Source organism: Temnothorax curvispinosus, unplaced genomic scaffold, assembly GCF_003070985.1.
Source record: "Temnothorax curvispinosus isolate PA1 unplaced genomic scaffold, ASM307098v1 QBEX01013120.1, whole genome shotgun sequence".
NCBI classification, from domain to species: domain Eukaryota; kingdom Metazoa; phylum Arthropoda; class Insecta; order Hymenoptera; family Formicidae; genus Temnothorax; species Temnothorax curvispinosus.
Window position 1 is genome coordinate 87,920 of NW_020222900.1, and position 24,593 is coordinate 112,512.

Consider the following 24,593-nt stretch of genomic DNA (forward strand, 5'->3'; position numbering starts at 1 on the left):
TCACGCGGTGCCGTTCCCCGAAAAGACATTTCCGTTGGTAACCGAAACAGGTTGCGACGCAACGTCGGATCTCTTAAGGTCCATGTAGTCTCTTAAGGAATCAGCGTATAACTGCTGCTGCCGCTGACGCCTGTCCCTCTCGAAGAATTGCCTTAACTGATTTTTGTTGTGAAAATAATTCGGCGGGCCTCTGCTCGGCAACTGTTTGTTCTTCATTAGTAAACCCATAAGATTGTGCATCCTGGGATGGTTGATGTCGTAGGACTTGTTATTCTCGATCTCCCTTAACATCTTGCCGAAGACTTCCGGTGTCGGCGTGGTGAACGTTGGATATAAATCACGGAACGATCGGTGTCCAAAATCGTAGTCGAAGCTTTCAGAATCGAAATCTACGGGCGACTTACGGTAACGCGTTCCGTCCATGTACATTTCTACGTTGCTAGCGGACGTTTCCATCCCACCGGTTCTAAACGAACTGCCTGGCCTCACTAATTTTCTCGGGCCGTTCTTGAATCTCGAGCCTGGTCGTTTCTTCAACGGTTTATCGTGGAAACGACCTTTCGAGCGGAATGAATCCGGCCTGGGTGGCGTGAGAAATTCCAAATGGCTGTCGTCGTTGAATTCGTAGTTGGAACTCCCAGCATAGCTCGAATCTCCGAATTTAGGTTTGCGACCCGGTTTAACTTCGCCGTGATAGATATGTATCGGTCCCGCGGATCCTCGCGTTTTCAGCAAATGTTCCAAGGTCTCTAGTAGCAGCCGTTTCTTTTTAGATCTGGGCGCGTCTGCTGTCCGTATGCTGTTCTCGCTCTGATCCGCTTCGAGAAGATCTCTATACTTCGCGTCCGTCAAAGAACTCCTTAATTTTTGCAGTTCGAGTCTCAGTTTGGCCAAGTCGCTTGCTTCATTTTGACCATCTCCCGGCCTTCTGTCGTTGTTCCACTTCTGCGAGTTGTACATCGTCTTCAGGGATTCCTTGAACATTTCCTCCGCGTATTTCTGCAAGTCCGATGCAAGCTTCGGCTTCATGAGCAGCTCGCTTTGACCTGAAAACGGTTTGAAGAAGTTTCCGCCGGGCATGACGGGCACCAGATTCAAACCAGACTGAAGAGGCTCGTTGATTGGCAATTTACTGTTAAGAGCGTTCTGATTTTTTATAACGTCAATGTTAGGAACAAAATTAATTGGATTGAACACTGGTCGGTCTTTACCCTTGGCTCCGGACTCTGTCAGAGAATTTACGTAATTCTGCAGGCCTAGCGCAGTTTGCGGAGTAGCTGAGGCGATTGTGCTGAAAATCGGAATGGGCGTCGTCACAACTGTAGTCGGATAGTGTATCGCCTGATTCGTGTTAAAAAGACTCGATTTAAGGTTCGGATTCACAATCTCTACATTCTTCGCGCCTACGTTCGGAAGATGAGCTGCTCCAAGCGCATTGTTGATCGAATGACTAGTCACGCTTTCAGCGGCCTGCAACACAATACCGGGCTGTCTGCCGCCCTTCGCCAGCTGTTTGTTCATTTGAGCTTGCAGTTGTTGCAAATTCTGCGTATTCTGATTCTGCACGAAATACGGGTTAACATTAGCCGCTTGCTTCCGTCCATTCTGATCAACGGCTAAAGTCGCGGTAGCAAGGAAGTTTGCGCCGGCAGTGGGATACGCGTTCTTCTTGCTCTGCGTTTCTAGATTGGCCCTGTTCTCCGGCGCCCCCGGGCTGGACAACAGCGTGGGCGTTGTCGGCAGACCCTGCAAGTTACCGTGATTTATCAAATTCTGGCCCTGCAATCCGTGGGTATTCACCTGGATCTGCGTTGGCTGTAGAAAACTCGGATACGTCTGAATGGTCGACTGCGGCACCACGGTGAAGGTCGTTCGCGGCGTTACGTTGCCCTGAACACTCACGCTCTGCAGCCCGGGCGTGAAGGCGAATACAGGTGTCATAGTGCTCGGAACGTAGGTCGCTCTCAGGGTATCCGTGATCTTATTTTGATCGCTCGGATGGGAGAGCAGAACCGCGTGCACGGGATTTTGGAAGGTGTTCTGGCCGACGATGATATCGGGCACCGGCGTGGAGACCAGGTTCTTCGCTAAATTCTGAGCGAGAACAGACTGAGGCGTGCTGAAGGCGCCGATCGGCGCGACGGTGGCGAGATTCTGCAGCATCGCGTTGGACACGTCGAAACCCTGGCTGCCACCTAACGCGGTCGCGTGGTCGAAGTTTGCCACGGGCACAAGATTGACAACGTAATTCGGCTTCTCCAACTGATCCAACTGGATCCCACTGGAATGAGAGATCTCGAGATTCGGTGATACCTGATTCCACGTGTTAGTATTCTTCAACCTGGATCCACGTTGGGCATTGGTGCTCTTCGTTTTCGTGCTACCGCTGTTTCTTATAGAGTCGTGTCTGATGTCTTCGACGCTCTCGTCGCTATGATTCGCGCTGGGATCATCGAGCCATGGATTTGCCTTCGTTCTGTGCCGCTGTGACTTCAGTCTCGCAGAGTTGTACGTATATTTATCCTCCTCTGCGCTCTCGTTCAACGTGCCTCGATGTTCTTTAGGAAGTTTTCTGGAAGAATCAGGATAAGAAGGACGTCTCCGATTTTTTTGCGCGACTCTCGGTCTCGGCCGGTCGATATAATCGGAGTATTCTGTGCTCTCGTTTGAGAGATCTCTGGAATCCTCCGTGCGGTGATAACTACGCTGCCTGTTGTTACTGTTATAAGGATCGTAGTGATTCGAGGTCTCCAAGCTAGAAGAGTCCAGGTTTTTCAAGGTTTTGTCATCGTTATCCGACTCGCTGTTTCGCAGCTGGCTGCTGAACTTCACGTCTACCTTGTGGTTGCTCGGCTCGGCGACTACGACCGGCTTCATGAATCTATGGCGTGTCCTCGGCGATTCCGCCGCATCGTTATAAGTTCCGCTATGCCCGAGTTCGTTGGCCTCGTAATTCGTCCTTGATGAGGACGGGTCCGCTGCTGCATTCTGCTTGGCCGCGCTCAGCCCGTTGTAATTCGCGGTGTTCTGCTGCTGATAATTACCGGCGACTTTCTCCTGCTCGTAAACAGTTTTTTTCGTATCCTGGGCGTTGTTGTATGACGCGTAGAACTGAGCATAGATATCCTCCCCGTTGTTGCCTTGTTGCTGCGACTGCCAACCGTAATTGCGAGTGTGGTTCTCGAGCCTCTTCCCTCTATCGCCGTTTGGACGCCTCGAGGAAGGTTTACTGGACTCACCGTCGGTCTCGGTGCTCACCGTGCTGCGCACGTTCTCGTAAAAGTCCTGGTAATTGGCCACCGCGGGGGTGTCGTTGTTCACCTTCAGCAGCTCGAACTCATTCAGCCGCTCGTCCTGGAAATCGAAAGACCTGCGATTCGTCAGTGATCTAGGCAGACTCAAGAAGATCCTCGCTTCCGAGGAGTATGCTAAGTCCTCTTCCATCTTTCTCGCCCTCGCATTGGAGCTGTCTTGAGCACTTACGGCAATCGTTGCGGTGCTGTCTTGTTGTTCGTCGTCATTGGTCTGCGACGAGTCAGATTCGTCGTACGTGACGGACTGTAAGGCGGACGGTACCATAGGCACGAAGCCATTGGAATTTTCATAGAGTACGGTTGCGTTTAACGACGATGATACGCTCGAGGGCTGTTCTTCAGGATCCTTCGAGTCTTCATTCTGCTTTACAGCGTGTACCACAGTCTCCGAGGCGGTTGCAAGTTGATCTAAGATCTCTTCACCCTTTACGTCGGCGGTCTCTGTGCATCTCGTTTGCGGCCAGCTGAGGAACAGCAATATCATCTACGAAAGTTGAGAAACTCTATTAAATTGCGCTATTAAATTGAAACTTGAGAGCATTAGCAATTTGTCTGAGCAATCAAATAATTAATAATAAATTTAATAAATTTAAGTAACAATGTGTCAACACTTGATACAAAATAAAATATGTGAAATAAAAATTGTATAAGTGTGTATATATATGTATTTAAAGGAATGTACTTGAGACAATATAAAAGACAAAATCTTATATAAAATTTGTATAAAACATGTATTAATTTGTCGATTAAAAATAAAGGATTTATTACAAGACGTGCATGTGCGATATAATTATAACATAATTATCATTAAACTGGCGATAAACATCGAAGAAATCAAGTTATTATAAAAGTATGAGATCTAAAAGATACATCCCATATATAGTTTTGATCGTAAGTCTCGCTAAAGAAGAAAGTAGCATATATGCATTGCAAAGTTTGGACAGCTACATGATAGTAAGCAGTGTTAATTGCTGTTTCGTCAAGGAGATGACCTAGAAAAGAAAAGCAGACACACTGGAAAAGTAAAATGCGAGCGTGTGTAATGGAAATAAGGACTGGATGTGCACGGAAGCAGATCGTTCGTGGACTTTCTCACCGATTCATGGTCATTCGAATTGTTATTTGACAATGACGGACTCCTATACTAATGTCATCGTTAGTGTAATGATTTTGAACGGCAAGTATAAAAATTTTTTCAAAGCTTGGAATGCAATCGTATAAAAGACTTTTCTTTTGTAAAATGCAGAAATCCGAGCAACTAACACATAGCCTATCCGTTTAGAGAGTGTCGGTGAAAAGTAATTGCGGAGAAAACAGAGCCAATTTAAACTATTCTTTATGCCTATCGTTAAACAAGTCGGTCGAAGTTGTCGATTGAAATATAACATCGTTAATATTCATGTCTTTATTTAAAAGCAGTCTTGTCGATCAGATTTCAAAAGCATTTAAAGATAGTGTTTGCGTAGTAATTTGTCTCTAATTTATAGCATTTGCATAATTTTACATTTTATTTTTTATTATTGTATTAAACAATATGTGCATTAAAGTATTAAAGCACACAAGAAAAAGGTGCAATCTCTGTATAATATTGTTTTTATGTAGACTTTATTAAATAGCGACTTTTATGTAAATAATTTAAAAAAATATATTTATGTTGTGCATTTAGTACAAAATATTTTTAAAATCAATTCATTTTTATAGCAGAATGATGATTAAAAAAAATTAAAAATTTAAAATACACAGACTAATATATAATATAATAATAAAATAAAAAATAATTAAAATATCTTAATAATGTAAAATAAAAGTAAATAAAATAATGTGTTTTATAATAGAGAAAAGTTCCCTATTGAGATAGGCTCCTAATATGCGATAGCGAGGTTTCTGCTAAACTAATAGGTTCTATCTGTTGGTTCCATCATGGACTTATTGCCCTTAGAGTAAAATCTGTTTAGTGGAAAATTCATTATTCGATCGTGCGTGCACTCGCCTACTACATTTTTCAATTCTGCACATAAACTTCCAGCAATCACGTTAAATAGATGTGGTATCTCATAATAGGGAACTTTCCTCTTATATGTTTTACGTACAAAGTATTTTAGTCTCATGTTATTTTAGTTTACGGTAAAAATAAAATTATGTTTTTACATATATTATAAAAAAATATAAAGCATTAAAAATATATAGCACATATATCATAAATATACATAGATATAGCTGAGATGGAGAAAAGAAAGTTATATGTACAGTTAAAAAGTATTATTCATTGCAATTTGTTAATATTTATTAATTTTTTATCAATTTCATAATACAACTTTACTGCCAAAAAATCTATAGAGAATACGAATTAAATAAAAGGATTTACAACGAAAAGTTAAACGTTTAAATTGCTTAAAAAAAAGAAATAAAAAGAGAAGAGTTATAAGTTTGATATATTCTTTTTCTCTATATGTATATTTTGATAATTATGAGAGAGAGAAAGAGAGAGAGAAAAAAATAGAGAGAAATACAATATATTATATCTATATTTTCTTAGAAAGAATTTCACACTATTTCACATGCATATGAAAAATTTGTCACTCAAATTCGGAGCATATAATGCAACATTGTATTTAATATTCCACATTATTAATGTATACAAAATTGTTAATATACCGAATCCTTTTCCATTAATCCACACAAGAGAATAAATAATGAATTTTGTCTCTCACCGCACAAAACTTCGCACTTTCACAAAGTACTCCGATCTAAGTACTTACATAATAAAAAATCATTTTCGTCGAAGTTTTGACTTTTTTAAGGTTCCTCCAGATCAAACATTAAACGAAAAGGATCCGTGCGCCACACTGTACTACGCGTACACATTGATCACGACCATTCGTTCCCGTATCCTCGCCTCGTAATCTCGAGGACCGCGCGTGGTGAGCTTCCACGCGAGAACTGAGCCACATAGTAGATACGCGATTTTCTTTATACAGTCTGGCGGCCAAGTGAAAAATATCGTTCTAAATATTATCTTATACACCACACAGCCGCAGAAGATAACTTTCATTTGCGACACGCGAGTGCGCCTGGATAAGTATTGTCCGGCGTATCATGCGACGCGGTCTCTAGTCATTACTATGGAATTCGAGCAGCGGGATCGCCATTGTACGGAAACGGAGAGATGTCGTACTCGCTACGTGCGTTTCACAAAATGCTCTCGACTGGAAACGAAATCGCTTTATTTCAAGTTCGCCCGAGGGACACCAGTCGCGACTCTTGTAACGAACTGAAGGAGGGCAATCGCGATTTTGCGAAATGCACTCGCGAGATATTTATTTGTAACCGGCGAGATAATTGGCTCCGGTCGTAAACAAATAAATAAGAGAGATCCGAGGATTTCTCCCTTGAATAGCATTGTTTTGTCTAACATTGGGAATCGCTTCGATTCAAGTGTATACCACTTCCGGCGCTTTGCAGCCTCCGGTTCTCATCGTCTCCGATTGACTGGATCGAGCCCGAGTATTCTCTCGTCAGTACTTTTTCCGCCGTAGTTTTATGCGCTCTAGAACACACGCATTATGCCCGATGCGCCTATACTCCTCCCGACGCGCGCCGTGGAAACGAAGGTGCACGTCCGTGTGTAATGAACACGAGCCGATCTCCTCCCTGCGTGCGGAGTCGCTCGTGCCTCGTGCCCGTGCGTTCAGCGTTCAGCAGCAGTTTCATGCCTCGCGCCTAATTGCCGTGCCGCAATTGCCGTAGATGCAACGCAGATATCGGAGCCTGTCCGTTGTGAAAACGTGGAATTAACAATAGCTGGAGCGAGCTTAAGATCTTTTTTCTTACGCGCCTGCCAGACAATTAGCGTTAATTGCGGTTCAACAGCATCGGTCGACATCGATGCGTATCTCTAGACATGCCCGCGCGTCGCGGTAGTATCTCTTATATTAATAATTTAGGATTGTTGTACTTTTCTTACGCACATCGGCATTCGCGAATGATCGCCTTATCGGTCCGTATCGAGTAGATGAGTAATAGAGCTCGTTAGCCGCTCGGTATGCGTGGATCGATAACAATTTCTGTTAAGGCAAAAACTTTTACTTTACTTGTACATATAACCGCACGTATATGTGGTATGATTATTAGGAAAAGTTAACAAGTAAGTCTCACAGTCTAACATGCATTTACCGGCTTTTTTCCGTAACCAGATGATACCTACCTTGTCCATGTAATATGCTATACAGGATATCCTGGAACTGCCTTTTAAACTGCGGCTTCTCTAATCATTTCAGAAATGACCTTTCCTAGTAATAATGTTTGAAGTAATTTACCCAAGTTTTTTTTTAATTTTTAACATAGCATGTTTTTAATTAAAGAGAATTTAATTTTCTTGTCATTAATTCTTGTTTGTAATTTCTTCATCTTAATGATTAACTGGGCGAAAATTGAACAGTACTTTAATTGAAGTCAAATTAATTTAATAACATGTACTATAAAATTTTTAATGTTTCATATGTTTTATATTTTATATTATTTAAAACTTTTATAATGCGCCGTATATTCAAGTCATATTCTAGAAATTTTATTTTAAAAAATCACGTTTCAAAATTTTGCGTGAGAAAGTTGTATCAAAGAGCATTAAAAACCAAAAATATAGATCAAAGTAGAAAACTATGTTTTAGCGGTTAATGTTTTATGTATAAATATATAGTATTTATAACCACTACTATATAGCTTTCTACTTTTGAATAACTTTTACATGCATCTATATTTATTTAAATAAACATATTATCATACATTTAAAAGAAATACTTGTATTAGTAAAGTATACCACAAAATTTTACAGAGTAATCGATTTTTAGGGAAAACAATAAACAAAATACAACTACCAAAAGTTTTCATCGATAAAAAGTACAAAATGAAAATATTTATATTTTTGAGAAAAATAACTGATTTACATAAAAATTTGAGGCACAAAATAATACAAGCCTAATTTGTATAAAAAATTTCTTATTTCATTAGCTTATATTAATGCAGTATATAAGTAGTTACATTAAATTGATTAAAAGGACTTAAGTACTATGATTTATAAGGTACCTTTCTGAAGTGTGGAGATTTGGCTGATTTTTCATAGCTACATTCGCAGAGCAACAAATGTGCTTTGCTTACTACTACTTTTTCGAAAACGACGAAAGAATTTATTAACACCAAAAAAACTTTCGCGTGTTCTTAGTAAATCAGTAGCGCACACAGGTACGTTTGTATGCATTATAATATATTGCACAATTCCCACATTATAAATACTACCGTATCGCTAACGCCCGATTACTATTATTATCTCATTGATGTCGGTTCATGGCACGAAGCGCTTCATTCTTTGAAATAGTTATGTGCCAAATAATGTACATTGCAATTAATACTTAAAGATAGGGAATAACGTAAAAGAAAAAAATATCTTTCCGTACAGAAACTTTCGTATTCCGAGTTTGATATCGTCATTGGTAGCTAATGCCATATTGATCAATCGTTTCGACTTAACTTTCGTGTTCTGTTGTATTATCGGTTTCTTATTTAATAATGCGCAACATTTTATATTAACACAAATATCCTTTAAACGCAAATGGAAATGTGCGTTTTATCTTACAAGGTTTCGTTTTTATCAATCAACAAGATTATTAATTCCCGAATTTTTTAATTTTTTAATAGTATATCTTGAAATAAATGTATCGATCTGAATGCATATTATAGTACATCTGAATATATTTCAAATATATTTCGACAGAACACAAAAGTCAAGAGATATCTCCGCGGCTTTCCACTGTTTACACGTGATTTCGTTCTAAGGCCTATGATTCGCGAGCCTCGGATCCTCTATGATCTGCACGCTCTTCACTTTCGGTCGGGCCGCTGTGCGCTCGCCATATTTTCCGCCCGAGAGATCTCTTTCGACGTCCAGATTGCTCGCCTCGTAACTCGATTTGCCGATGTAGGATTCCGTAGGATTGCCGATCAGGTCTCGAGCGCCATTGTTTGATGCCAATCGCGCCAGTTCGTGCAGGGGGCTCGTGGAGAATGAATTTTGATCCTTCGGGGCTTGATCGTCGCCGAGATCGTAATTGGTCTGTCGCGTCAACTCCTCGATACTTTTGGCGTATTGAACGAGATATTGCTGCAGCAGAGCTTTCAAGTTCACGTTCGGCGAGGCCTTGGGTTGTATGGGCGGCACTCCGTCCACTCTTAGAATGATCACCGGTATCAGGGAGCTCCCGGCTTGCACGAAGGTCGGCTGCACGTTGAGGATTGATGCGGGATTCTTGATATATTGCGAGATAGACGGATTGTAGTTTAGCAGGTCTGAATACTGCAGATTCGAGTAGCCATCCAGATTCTTGCCTCCTGCCGCGTTAATCTTTTTCGCCGAGCTGCCGCCAGCTAAAAATACAATTCTCAAGTAGTGTGTGTGTGTGTGTGTGTGTGTCATGCGATCACGGTATGTATTTTTATAAAGCATAAAGTGTTTAGTTTACCTGATTGAGCGTAGAGTCTGGTGAGTCTCGCATTCTTCTCAATGTTGTCAATGTATTCCGGATTTGGACTGTTCACCATGTATTTCGAGGTCGGTCGTCTCAACGTTTCGTACCGATTCTTCTGATATTTTCCGGTTGACTTGAGAGAGTCCCTTAATGGCGACGAGATTGCTGAAGAGACCGAATACGTGGGCGAGACTCCGCTGCCGGCTTTGGCCTGCTGCGAAACTGCCTGCTTCTGACCGATGTAGTTCTGATAGCCCAGCCGAAAAGCTTGCTGCTGCTGCTGCAGGCGGGACAGGGTATTCATCGAGATGAACGGAGTTCGCGGACCGATGGGTTCTGGAGCCATTGGGAATTGCACCGGGCCCTGCGACATCACGCTGCTCTCCGTAGAGGCGGATTCGTAGATCTGCGAAGATGCGTCCTGGGTTTTGGCGGCCTGTAACGCGGCCAACGACGGGTAGTCGGAGTAAGTCTCGTACGTCATGGGCGGTACGTCGGACACTCTACCGTCTGGATACTTCCAAAATATCTTGTTCTCGTATCTGACACCGTTTTCCACCGTGTATCGAGGCAGATCGGGGAACGGTCCAGCGTTCTCTTGGTAGCCGGACACGTCGTCGGGTCTGGGAGTCGAGGATTCCGCCGCGTTCGAGCCTGGTCGAGCGTAATTGTGAGAATTCAGTTGTTCCAAGAGAGTAGCGGCTTCGAGGGAACTCGACGTCGGGGGTTTCGCTGCGCTTTGTTTCGGTCTGGGGTAACCCTGCACGTTTATCGCGCGCTGAGAACTCTGTCCCACATATCTTTGGACGTACGACGGACTTGGAGTGACGTAGGTATATCGACTTGAACTGGAGGCTGTGTAACTCTGCGGACTCGGAGTGGCGTAACCCGGCGACGTTACTGCTTCCTCGGGGCCAAAGGCCAAAGATTGCGGCGTTGTGGACGCGTACGCACCCTCTTGATAGTCCACGTGCGAGTACGCGTCGACGGAGGGTCGCGCAATCGGCGTGAATCCTTGGTAAGGCTCGGAATCAGATGTCTTTGTCAACTTCGTTCGCAGCCCGAATACCGGCGACGACTTCGTTGCGGGATTGTAAAATTGGTAGCTCGATCTTGCCGTACCGTGGGTTCTCTGATGTCCAAAATCCGCGAACGAGTCGGAAATCGATTTTTGATCGCTCGGCGGTACTTTCTCTATTATGGTCCTCGGAAGAAACGGGCTGATGGATTCCTCTATGCTCACGGTGGTTCCCGTCTTACCCGCGGGAAAGTAATAATTGTACTTTCGCGGGATAGGCACGGAATTCCGGTCGAAGCCGTAACCGAGCCCGTTATTCACGGTGCGCTTCGACTTCTCGTCGGTCGTATTACCTTCGATCGTGCCGTTATCGAAATCCAGAAGTATTATCGGAGGTAGGATCGGTAGGATCTCTTCGACGTTCTCCTGCTGCTGCTCCTCCTCTTCTTTCCCCCCCTCGTCAGCATCTGGAGCATCGGCAGCATCATCGGCGGCGATGGGACGTTCAACGCTGTCCGAGTCGTTTACCTTGATCTCTCTGCTTCCGGTAGTCGCCGCATTGCAGAGCGCGTGTATCAGCAGGAATGCGACGATCTGAAAGTCAGGGGCACGTGTAAAGAAATCGCGCCAGATGCGATGTAACAATGTGTTGGTCATCGATCTGCGGCGATATCTCACTTTCACTTCCCTTCCCTGTTCGACGAGTATGTACGATCGTCCCGAAGAAATACGCCGGTTAAGTTATACCGGATTGAGTTTCCACTATTATAAGATATATTTCCAAAAAGATGTATTAATTAGATATAATGTTCATATTCTATACGAAGATATCTTCGGAACGATAAGCCGGTTATATATGTAATTACGAAAATAACGAGCGCATAATTGCGATCTAGGAGGGAGAGCTGAAGATATGGAGAGATATTCTTGTAGGGTCAGAGTCAAGTGTGTCGGTCAGCATCGTTAAAACGGGTTTTATTCGTTGCGCACTTGCAATTTTCACCGCTTTCTTTAAACATCAGCATCGCAATCTATAGGTAACGACGAATGAAAATATTGCTTTCCAGTTGAGTAATAAAAGTTTAAACAGTTATAAATCGTACCGATAAGAATTTACTGATAACTTTAAAAATTGGTTATATATTACATTATTTAAGCATTTATATTAAAATATTAATTAAAGTTAGATCAACAAAGAAACCATGAATAGGCTTAAGTTATTCTTATTTTATAAAGATGGGCGAAAGTAACTTGGTATGAGAGAAATTAAAAAATTAATACATAAATCTGAAAAGTATATAGAAATTAAGAACGTTAAAGTGAAAATTAACTAAATGTACAATTAAAATACTGCAAATAAAATATAAATAATTTATATGATATCTAACACTTTTTGTGTAATTACTAAAATTTTTTAGAAACGTATATATATAAACCATGTCTATCTAAATAGCGGTATTATTTATAAATCAATCAGATTTTTTTATTCCCGTTTTCCTGAAGCAACCATGCCTACTGCTCTCAAATTACAATTTTGGCATTAATGATCCAATAAATATTCAGTACGCGACACGTGATGAAAATAGATGTGCATGCAACGCGTGTCGAAGTGACCGACCGCGGCCATTCGTCAGCTCGTCAATCAACTCGAAATTGGCGGCGACGGGGATGTAAAAACGCGAGCGGCGTATCGCGCAATTGAGGAGACGTCAAATTTCACGCGGATCTCGTCGGACGTCCGTGTTACGTCGCGCCCGTGCGAAACCGCGGTGTTACCCAATGCCGAAAAGTGCGTTCGGGACTCCCTTCGACGGCGAATCGCGAGATGAGATGCGTGGCTTATCCTTCTCGCGGACTTTCACTGGCTTGCTCAAGAGCATCTGCCGCGGCCACTTTATCACCGCCTCTTCACGTATGGACCGCGATTGGAAAAATACGCGGAACTTTCACCGGCAATTACGTCCGGTCGAGTCCAGGAAGCGTTCATTCGATCGAGAGAAAAAAAAAAAAGATTTTTTGGAACTGTTGCGAAAAATGGCACGAGTGACGTGTGTTTCCGTTAAAATATTTCCCATGGATTTTCGGCGTTAAAACTTCATCCGGAGGGATTATTAAATTTAGGTTGAACAGCTGCAGCCACGAAATTCCACGCGCGATCAATTTCTGTCAATAACATATTATCCGTACTGATGTCAACACGCGGTTGTTAACTTCGCAATTATGTGTAACTACGTCAATAACGTTTATCGCAATTACTGCAGTTTCATTATTACAATTACAAAAGGGTGTTATTTTAGGATCATTAAAATGTTAATACCACGTAGTGCGAAAATTGTTATCTTTTTTAATTATTTTTATTTTTATTTCAATGGTCTTATTATATATAAATAAAGAAATAAACAAAAAATTATAAATATGACAAGAGAGTACGGAGAAAAAATGTATTATTCTTTTAATATATTTTTTACATAGCGAAATATTAATAAAATTCAAGAGAATATAGTACATTCATTTCTTTCTGTCAAAAAATGTAACATTGATAAAAACAAAACACGAAAAATAAATTTTAATTCGACGATTTTATAAATTTTATAACAAGAATCACAGACAGTATGTGATCAATGTTTCTATTAAATATAATTTCTGACAGTTTGTAACACAATTAGAATGTAGTACGTTATAATATAATAAATATTAATTATGTGATCGCTTAATAAAACGGAATAGGGATTTGAGGAAAGATAAGGTTCTACAGGGCGTTAATACGCAAAGTTTGATTCAAGTACTCACGTAGATCCTAGTGAAACTCATGACGGCCGACCTTAAACCTGCTAGCTTGGCGGACTTGCCGTGTGTGTGTTTGGTACTGATGAAGCTGAGGCCAGAACATCCCACCTTATATGCCCTCGCTCCTGGTGTGAGAAGGACACCGTCATTATAGTTTCACCACGGCGAGACGAATGCTATTCGTGTTCGATACGGGAAGACATCTGCCAGTAGCGTAACGATGTCTGACAAATCGGCGCACCGATCAAGGAAAGTTCTTTATTTCTTTTGCATTACGCAAATAAACGTGTACGTATCGCGCTATAAATCGGATTAACAGGGAGAGTTTTTGTCCAGAATGAAGGGTTCGGAGAACGAAATGTTGTGGATCGTTTGCTGTAACAAATCGCGAATCTGGAATTCGCAACGTGAGATTGATTTTAGCAATTCTGAAAAATTTATTTATTACGCGTCGTTCACAAGAATATATTATGATGAGTCCGAAGGCGTGATGTACGAAATGCATAGGCATGTTGCTTCCATTTTTATTACACTACCGCTCATAATTATTCGAATGATAGATATATATTTTATCCTTTACTCCGATTTTAAAATCTTAGTGAATGTTCCATGTGTTCTAACACAGATAATACTTTATTAGAATAATTGACGCTGTTTTTGTAATATATTAGTTGTAATTGTATACATATACTAAATTTAAATTATTAAAACAACGTTCATCAAACTATCTCCAATTATAGTCGATATTATATTATACATTATTTTATTTATTAAAATTTATATTTCCTATAAACAAAGAGAATAATTGTTCTCATACGAAGGAAATATTACAAAAAGTATTGAACAAAATATCAACAGAAACAATGATGAAATTAGTTCAACAAATGCAAACAATTTGTAAAACAGTAATTAAAGCAAAGAGTGCGCATATTGATGAACATTATTTGAATAAGAATTAATAAAATATTTTTGTATTAAATATTATATATTATATTCTCCAATCAATAAGCTTACCGTGTAAAATAATTTTTCTCAATAAATACTTCTCCCGGATATAACTCTCGGTTTCTTTAATTCTTCAAGTTGTTCGAATAATTAAGAGTTAGAGTATATCAGCGGAAGATTCTGGTAAATTATACATTTACGGAAAAAGAAAGCGTGCACGATGACATTAATAACAAAATAATAGCCAGAATTAATTTCAAGCGATTAATTTTTCGCGCCTACACCGTTGGGCTCATCTCCGTAGCATCAGCTTTCTCGTGTGAATATTCTCTCCGTTGATATATCGCGCTCACATAAATACTTGTAATCGTATGTTTCTTAAAATTAAATATATCTTTATTAGTGCTCTACTTTTTAATATCAACTCAGTCGATCTAAATGTACATCGTAAACTATCATAAATACTGTCATTAACTGTCAGAGCTAATCTCGTACGAGTTTATTAGATATGCTAATGACCGATAAATAATTTTGTCGTGTGCGCGTACTCGATAGGGCAATTAATAAAATCACATCGCAAATCATACGTCTTGATTAATAATGTCGTGTAATAGGTAACATATAATTATCCCTTTTGTAACCGTAGAAAAAAGTTAAGTGTCTGGCTTTACCATCAACTAATGGTAGACGATAAATATCTTCTATCACGAAATTTGATTGCTCAATGAATTAATTTTCCTAATATCGAGAATATCCTAATATTTTTTGAGACGTTACGTATCATCATTAAAAACTTCGTAAATATTTTACATTCTTACATATTTGTTTGGTAATTTTAAAATCCAAATTTGTGTTAAAATCTCAATCCAGTTTGTTGCAAAATCGAAATAATATTTGGAGGAGAAATTATAATATTATAATTTCTTCTTCAAATTATAATAATACAATAAAGAAGATATTAAATTTGAAAAATATTGCATTTAAAAAAATAGTTTTATGATTTTAATTAATAAATTTAACTATCTGATTATTAAATATGTAACAGTGTAAAAAATAAATTAAATATATAAATATTAGGTATAAGAATAAGAAGAATACTAAATATAAGAATTAAATATAAAAAAAATATTTTAATTTGGTGGTTAGAAATAATGTTACTCACAAGTAAATATTTAACGAAAAAATATTTAAAATTTATATTTACACAATCTTTTAGTTGCCGTTATATGCGTAAGAAACATTTTATAATATGTAAGAAATAGTTACTTCTAAATAAAAAAAAATAGTTTTATGTAAAATTATATCATAATTATTAAAGTTGATAGAATATATGCATAATTAACAAATTCTAACACATATTTCTGTATCTTATTTTACAAGTTGGAGGAAAGATATCACCAGCTGTGTTTTTCATTTTAAATTTTATTGAAAAATCGTAAACAAAGTATTTGTCGTTTACTGAACGCGTCTTTACAAACGTAAAAGAGAACAGTATAAAAAGGCTTTTGCATGATCTTCGATGAAAGACTAGATGCGATGACGCCGCCGACCTCTGTTCAAACGACACATCTTCGATGTCCGTCCTGATACGCCTCGGTCGTCGTATGTGATCGCTAGTAATTAAGTTTTCAAACTGTACTGACCCTTGTGTATATGACATTCGTCAATCGTCATGCCACTTACGGCGATTCACTCGGATTTGCGCTTCTTAAGAGCGAAGTTCACTTTCGACGGGAGAAAGCCCCCTTCCAGCTTTATTGGTCTTTCTCTGTATCTATAACAATATAGTTATGGCAGTAATTACAGTAATAAGAGGCACTCTGGCATTTTTATTACTCACTCTATCATACCTGGCTATGTCCTGTGCAGCAATGACTTTGCTTGGAATGTATGTGTCAAGTAACGACCTCGGCTCCGAGGGCAAGGAGTGATCTTGCACTTGCAACAAGGCCTGCTCGTCTTCGAAGGAGCCCCGAATAGGTTCCAGTTGTGTACTACCGGCTTTGAAGTCATGCGGAGGAAACTGAGGCGGTATGAAATGAGTTTTGGGCTCGTCAGGCACCTGTTCAAAAACACATTAAACAAAGTTATAGTTTCTGTGTTGCGTGAAATGAGACGATAATTATAAAAGAGAGCTCTGAGCAAGTAATCCTGCAGGATATTGCAAATATATATTTACAATAAAGAAACAAAAAAAATTCTATATTTTAAGTCAGGATGTGTGATTTATTATTTTTTTTTTCATAAAAAATATACTACATTATTTTATAGAAAATATCATACGTTTCTTTATTGCATTAAAGTAAAAGTGCTAATGGAAAACAAATATCGTAGACGGCATGTAGTAGCGCGGCGACAGAGGTAATTAAACTATGCTAATTAGATAGCAATGACATCCTGTTAACGATGCTAATTTAAATATCTAATTATAACTCCGGCGGGTAAAGCGACAGTTATGTAAAACTGTCATTTCCATTACAAAACACCGATTTCTGATAAATGTAACGTAGTCACGCAAGCTATAAATCACGCTGAGTGAAATATCAGTTATGACACTGGAATCTATCACATCTACCAACCTTGATATAGTTCTGCGGCTGGTCCTGGCTGATCTGCTCCTGCAGGACTTCCTTCGGCGCCTCGTGACCGATTGTCGGTGCGATGTACAGCTGTTGCTGCGTCTGATATTGATTCAACTGTCCGCGAAGGTAGTTATCCTGAATGTAGGCTGGTAGACGAGCGTAAAAATCGCTGTAAGCGGCAGCGGGATCGCTGTAAGCTATGCCAGGCTGCGTGTAAACTAATTGCTGCACATACTGCGGCTGCGAAGGCGTGATGTAAGCTTGCGTGTGCAACAGGGTCTTTCCTTGAGCGAGCGACTGCTGGGGTTGCGCGTACAAGGGTGTCGTCAGGGTGGACGAGCTGAGCTTCTTTTTCGGTATACTTGGGATTGCGTAAGTCGATCCTTTCGGCGCCTAAAATATTCACGATCTGACGAGTGAAACAGAAAAGATAGCTCCGATCGTGCGACCAGTTTAAATCGATGCTAAAATATTCACGAATATGTTTACTATGCAGGAAGAAAGTTTAGCGTTTCACTCTTAATCACGATATTGCGACATTATTGCTACAATAATCATTTGCACAAAAATGCAATTCATTAAGAAAGTTACATTCGCGGAAATTAAACTCTCTTACCTTGGTCGTGAACGTCACCGGCCCGGCAGTAGAGTAAGATGGTTGTAAGGGAGGGATCAATTGTTTCTGATTGTACACGGAGGCATATATGGGTATGGAAATTTGTTGAGCCGCGTTGCTGGCTAACTGTAACGGAGGTTGCGCCAATCCGGCACCTTTTAAACCCACTAAAGGATTACTATCCAAGGGATAATAGGGATAATAGGGAAGCAATTGTGTCACCGGAACGTCGATGTAAAGAGGTTCTGCAAAGTAAAAACACATAATTCATTTTTTAATTCTTTTTTCAATAATTATCGAGGTAAATATTTTATTTCTATTAAGTAATTTTATCTTCTTTTCTTCTTTTTTGACAATAGACTTCTAAACACTTATTATATTTTTCTAAATATTTAAATATCGTTACAGCATTTTCATTTTATTGTTAATTTATAATTTTGTAACGTAATTAAAGTATGCTCTGTAGTATAAATATTATTATTCAAAAAAATTCTTGAATATTTTAAAGAATAGAGAAATATTAGAAGCATTTTGTTTGTGTCCTTTACCTTTATTGACAGCTTTCGTGTATTTTTCCGTGACTGCTTTCTGTTGAACACTTTGAATGTAGTTGCCCACTGGTATTTCCGGTTGGTAGTTTAATTTCTGAGATTCGAAGGCGATAGGAGCAATGCCTTTGGCTGCTATTTCTACTTGTTGTTGATATCCGCCGTAATATTGTGCCGGCGGAATATTTTGCTGTGGCAGAATTTGGCTCGGCTGTTTATATTGTGCTTCGTGTACAGAGTATTGATTAGGTTGACTGTATTCTTCAGGTGGTACCTCCTAACGATAACAAAACGAAGAAGACAAAAGAGTTAATAAACGAAAACAGCGTTATTTTATATAGTCGATAAAATTGTATATTGGTATTTTACAGATATAACTATTTTCTTTTTTAATATTATTTTCTATATTATATGCACGCATATACTGTATGATAGCATATTATAAAATTTATCTGATATAAAAATTTTTATATCTGTTATTGGAACGTAACTAAAAGGAAGTAAAAACTCTTAAAGTTCCGTACTGCAACATTTAATTAATATCTTACGCTATATTTTATATCCTGAAGTCGCTGAGGTGGGATGTACAGTTCGGAATGACTCAAAGTATTATATTGGCTTGGTATTTGATACTGCTGCTGCTGATTGGGCTTGGCGGTATATTTCGTCTCATCAGTCCGGATGCTCTCAGGCTTACCCTCCGCCCTCAGATTATCTCTCTCTATATCTTCTAAATTAATTTTCTTCTCGGCATACGCCGCTGTTACCAGCAGACCCAATATTAAATAGATTTTCTGTAATCGAAAGAGAAAGTTAAAATTACTGTCCGTCAGCTATTCTCTATTGTGTCCTTTCATTTTCTTTTTTCTTTTTAATTCGTCATCCAATTGTGCATAAACCTGCAATAATCTATAAGTTTCTAGTATAAGTATAACATTGACTAATGACTTTCGCATGAAATACAAATAGCTTGATTGGCATGTGTCGTGTAAGTAAAAATGTTAATTGCTTTCTTGACGCATATTAGAAGAGAAATATATCATTATATTTAAACGTGTATTTAGAAAAAGCATTAATGATATTAAATTGTGTTGAAAGTTGAACTCAATAAATTTCAAGAAATATGATTCAAGAAAAATCGCGAAATTAACTGCTTAAGAAATCTTCTTGTCGAGTTCATCATGCAACTACGATGATTTATAAAAGTTTAATGCGATTAATTCGTAGATGTACAAAGAAATGTAAGAGGAACAAATTAATAATCCCTAATAAACAATGCGTAATAATAATCGGGCTACGAAGCGATTAGCGATTACGCGCTTTAGTGGTTAATTATTATATTGTGTGTTCACCATTATCGTTTCCGGCAAAAACGTATTTGCACCGGGCACACTTTCACTGCACGTGAAGTTCTGGGTCAAACATCCGGCATGGACCACTCTTATATAGATTGTGTTATCCCGCCACCGGCGGGCGGGCCGCTCCCTCCCTCGTACACGTGTATCGTCACATGCATGCATGTACATTTCTCTCTCTATCTTTTTTTTTTATCTCTAAACGAATTTTCAGGCATACATTACAGTGTGTCATGTACCAGGAAAAGCTACGCGCTTTTAAAAATTTATAACGAAACTTTGAAATATTACTCCAGCTATTTCTCAATTTAATAGAACGTATTACTGACGACGGAACATTTTTTTATTTTGTTGTACAAAAAATAGTTTCCGTACAAAATTTGTTTTATATATTTCTCTAGAAGCAAATTCTTCACACAATAATTTTATTTGTGATATCCTTTTATGGGAATCAATATGAAACTCTGTTACAAAACTCGATCTTCTCTCCTCTTTGTTAGCGACGTTATGCATTTCTTTTTCGTGGCAGTTATATAATGTGCGGTATTATCTCACTAAAATATTGAAGTGGAAACATCTATATAACGGGGGCATACTTACCATGTTGCAAATATATATATTATAAAAAAAAAATACAGACACGACACAAAGGACTTAGCTCTACTATAAAACCGAATCAGACGTGCGTTCTCTTATATAGCCTTTATCCCTACCAGATGTATCTCCTGTCGAGCTACACTTCACTTCTTGATTAAAGCGTGTGTGATAATCCGTGTCGGTGGTCCACGGAATATAGAATACCATCATGACACGAGTAAAAGTGAAGATATTCCTTAAATTACTTCCTCAATTTTTTTGAGAATATACGACTGGATCTCATTTCAGAGAAAGACTAACACGTGTCTCGAAAACGCTACATTCCTAAGTTATTTACATCTCACAATAATTATTTTTAAACTTTTGTAATTATTTTCAGAAATAATTGCTTCAGAAATAATGTCAGTAATTGTTTTTTAATAAAATATTATGTCAAGTTCATTATAGAGATCTGTGGTATCTGACAAAATATAATTTTATGCATAATTTTATGTGTTGCGTAATACAAAGGAATTTGAAAAATTAAATTATATAAAATACAATATAAAATAAATTAAAATAAAAAAATAATATAATATTAAAATACGTAAATGTGTTTGCATTAAAATATACGGTATATAAAATTACAAATAAAATCCTATCTCGAAATCTGAAGTGAATTAAAATAGATTATTTAAAGTGGACTTTATAAAAATGGAAATGTGACTAGAGTTTTAAGCAGAATATTACTTTTTAATACTCAAATTTTATATCATACTCATGGTATTCAAATTAGATAGAAAAATAATGATTAAAATGAAATTAATTGACGTTAACTGCACGTACATTCTATTCAAGAATGTGCCGAGATGCAAAATAAGAAGATCATGATTTCATGTAAGTGTGATTAATATTGATTATAAGGAAACGTTAATTTGCTTGGAACGATTCATTTTGCATCCATCAGATAAACGGCAGAAAACTAATCTTTTCGTAGAAAGAAACGCGTCGAAGATGCCGTGTCGTTAGTACGAGATTAACAGGCGGGAAAAAGTCGATTATTAAAACGCAATCTCCTGGGAACGTGATATATCATTGAGGTGATCAAACCAGAAATGAGCTTCACGTACTTAATCATTATCGTCATTTCCACGCACGTCGTTCGTGCGATCGCGGTGGTCTCGGCTATCCGATTGCGTTCGACGCAGAATAAAGTGCGTTAAGTGCCTGGTAGTAGCGTTATCGACACTCATAATCTTCACGTAAATTGCTCCCCAGATTTTTTGAAGCCGTTAAATCGCGCTAATTACCATGCCCAATTATTTGGTTCATTAAACTCCTAATTGGTCGAGTCGGTGCGTTTCAATCGATCTCGCACTAACCACAATTTGCAAATAAACAGATCAAATGATATACAGCTTTACTGATTTACATTCCTATAGAATATGAATTAAATATACAAATGCGAAAATTATTTTGTATAGCGTTAATATGTACGAAAAGTTTTACGTACGATTATAATCGTCCTCCAACATATGTTTTAATTACAATAACTCTTTCATTTTGTTTTTGTTTAATGATATATTATATAAATTCGATGATATGTAAAAAGTTTAACGAAAATTATATGCTCGCTAAAAGTTAATATTACGAACTAAATTTTAGTATAATAAAATATTATTTTTGAAAGAACTTTAATTAATATTTGATAGAAATTTAATAGAAATTGTTGGAGCTCGTTATTATCCAGGTAAGTATAATATTCATCACAATTCTCGATACAATCTACCGTTTATTAATTCAAGTTCTGCATAATGAGAAACAAGCGCCAACGTCAGTGTCTTCTGCGAACAATAGAGAGAATGATCGATGTGATCTGATAGGAAGTGGCGGTTTCCGATTATTGAACGATATAATGGCATACGGCATACGCACTTGTGGAAAAGTGGATTATTCTCACCACTGCGTGTCTAATAGTTGCATGCAAGATTGAGTTGTGAGATTTGGACATGCGATCTGATTGTTTAATTCAAAAGGCGGCGATATATCTTCGGTATTCATATAAATCTGATATGTATTTTACAATAACTCATTGAAACTTACGCTGGTGATAAGTTATCGGGTTATACTAATTTTTACTTTTTTAAAATTTCATATAATTTGTAACATAATTTTAATACAATCACTATGCCAAGTTCTTTATGATTTATAAATTGCAGCCAGTATATGTTTGCAAAATATGTACGTTCGATAAACAAATCTCTACAAAATTAATAGGCACAACGCGTAAGTAATTAATCATGCTAATCTCTCACATGTAGAATTTGCTATCTAGTACTTCATTCTGTAAGATCGATGATACGTTCAAGTTCATATTTCTCTTAATTTTCATGATTAGATCTAACAATAAATCATTCTCGTATTAAACGACGTAATTGGTGAAGGTGTTCTCGACTACAGCTCGCGAGATTGTATTAAAATGATGCAAAAAATCGCATTGAACATCAGAACACCATTCCTGCCGTTCATCCGATCGAATTTGAGCGATAACGGTTACCCGACAAGTCATCCGGGCGAACTACCGCTTATCGCGACGATCGCGTGGCGAGGTGTTCCTGAAAATTCCTAAATGGAAAAGCCATCGCTCGCTCGCTCCATTCTGTCGCAGACAATGGGGAAAAGGGCTCCGGATCGAAGAAGCGGAAAGAGAAGGGGGTGGAGAGCGGCTTTTCTTGCATAGATTCCTGACGGGAATGGGTGATCGATGCAGTCGGGAGTCACGGAAGGGAAAGGATCGCGAGGATGGAAAGGAGGCCTCGTAATGACTCGCAATATCTTTGTTGCTCTCTCTTTCTCCCTGATGTAGAAGTGGAAACGTTCCGCTGTTCGAGTCGCACAAAGGCCCGACCCTTTCCTCGGACATACACACCCAGGTGTGTTCCACCTGCTAAAGCGGAAGATAATGATGAGGAAGAGGCTGAAGAGAGGGAGGAGGACCGGGACTTTCTACGGTGGTCATGGGTGTGGATTACAAACCTTATACCGATCGCCCGCTATTGCGTCAAACGACGCTGCACTTGAGACGAATTACCTGCAACCTCGAGTCAGAAAACTTTCTCGGACCGCGCGAAACCGGCGCCTCCGACCTCCGACGAAACGCGTGCGAAAGGGTGGAGAAAAACGAGGAAGTAAACTAGACTCGTTACATTGACGACGCGCCGCCGCGCCGATTGGAACGCAGTTTCTCATATTTACGACGAAGCGACAACAAAAAATGCAAATATTCGACCTTTCCGGCCGATCGCTTTCTCGAATTTGATCATACCCGGATTCGCCTACGATTAGCTGTCCGTTCGCGATTAGCGCGTTTTTTATGTTTGCTCGAATTGACCGTCGCATGTCCGCTTTCGAAATTCACTCGATCGATTATATTATCATTCGCATACGATCATCATTCGCAAGTAACGATCGTCATTTGCATGCGCATCTCTCTCTCTCTCATTAAGTGAGGCTGGGAAATTGGCGGATATTAGAAATCTTTAAGTAGTAAAGTATGCTTTCCTAAAAATTCTTTTTTTCTTTTATCTATCTCGAAGACGCTGCAATAAATTAATCGATCGAAATTACTTTTTTTAAATCATTGCTCGAACTTTTCTCTGAAAGTAAAATAAAGGATAAAAAATCTGCAGCTCTCTCCGATATGCAGAAAAGAATTACGAACAATTTTTTCTATTATTACTATAATACATGTATATAACTCTCTAAGTATCTATAACTCTGTGGTTGTTTTGCATGGCCAAAATTTAGTAATATAATCTTAAATTTATTTAAGATTAGTACTAAATTTATTACGATGTTATGACGGTAATTTATTAACTTAGAAGAGAAAATGCGGAAATATAAACCGGAAATATAAACCATTTAAAAAATGCAATAAAAATAATCATCGCACCGCATGCAATCTACTTGTCGGAGTCAGGGAAACCGAGTAAGTAGTACACAATTGCAGAAGAGTGCCAAATATAGAGTAACACATTTTCTACATAAATTAAGAAGAGTGCTATAACATTTTTTTCGATGCAACGTTCTCTGGATCGGAATCTTATCGGAATAATGCAGATAGCTCGGTTGTCGGCTCGCATGACGCGTGACGGCTCATAAACATAAAGAGAAAATAACGCTTACAATAACGGTTACAGTAATGAATGTCCTTACACATGCGTGTGAATATGAGACTTTCTACCACTGTCGCCAAAAGCTGCAGCCTTGTTTATCCGTTTATACAGGCGAGGCGCTTATGCGCTTCGAACTTTCGGGTCGCCGTATATTATCAA

The 24,593-nt window shown here is 38.7% G+C and overlaps 2 protein-coding genes across 2 annotated transcripts; both read right to left on the reverse strand.

Moving 5' to 3' along the window:
- Nucleotides 1-3,798, reverse strand: LOC112463174. Its single transcript, XM_025029370.1, has one exon. The coding sequence runs from the start codon at nucleotides 3,796-3,798 to the stop codon at nucleotides 1-3; it is 3,798 nt and encodes a 1,265-aa protein (XP_024885138.1).
- A 12,270-nt stretch (nucleotides 3,799-16,068) lies between these two features.
- Nucleotides 16,069-20,487, reverse strand: LOC112463175. Its single transcript, XM_025029372.1, has 7 exons — nucleotides 20,356-20,487; nucleotides 18,877-19,161; nucleotides 18,329-18,605; nucleotides 17,781-18,025; nucleotides 17,162-17,557; nucleotides 16,433-16,644; nucleotides 16,069-16,356 (listed from the first exon to the last, which is right to left on the reverse strand). Exons 1-7 carry the CDS (start codon nucleotides 20,485-20,487, stop codon nucleotides 16,272-16,274), a joined length of 1,632 nt encoding a protein of 543 aa, XP_024885140.1. The 3' UTR covers nucleotides 16,069-16,271.
- Nucleotides 20,488-24,593: the final 4,106 nt, after the last annotated feature.

What these genes read in the sequence shown, in the direction of transcription:
- LOC112463175 (XM_025029372.1), bottom strand. Translation starts at nt 20,487, where the DNA reads ATGGTATTCTATATTCCGTGGACCACCGACACGGATTATCACACACGC. An exon ending in GAGAACGCACGTCTGATTCG is followed by an intron (nt 19,162 to 20,355) that starts GTTTTATAGTAG and finishes AATAGAGAATAG; the next exon opens with CTGACGGACAGTAATTTTAA. An exon ending in CGGTGACGTTCACGACCAAG is followed by an intron (nt 17,558 to 17,780) that starts GTAAGAGAGTTT and finishes TGAATATTTTAG; the next exon opens with GCGCCGAAAGGATCGACTTA.
- LOC112463174 (XM_025029370.1), bottom strand. Translation starts at nt 3,798, where the DNA reads ATGATATTGCTGTTCCTCAGCTGGCCGCAAACGAGATGCACAGAGACC.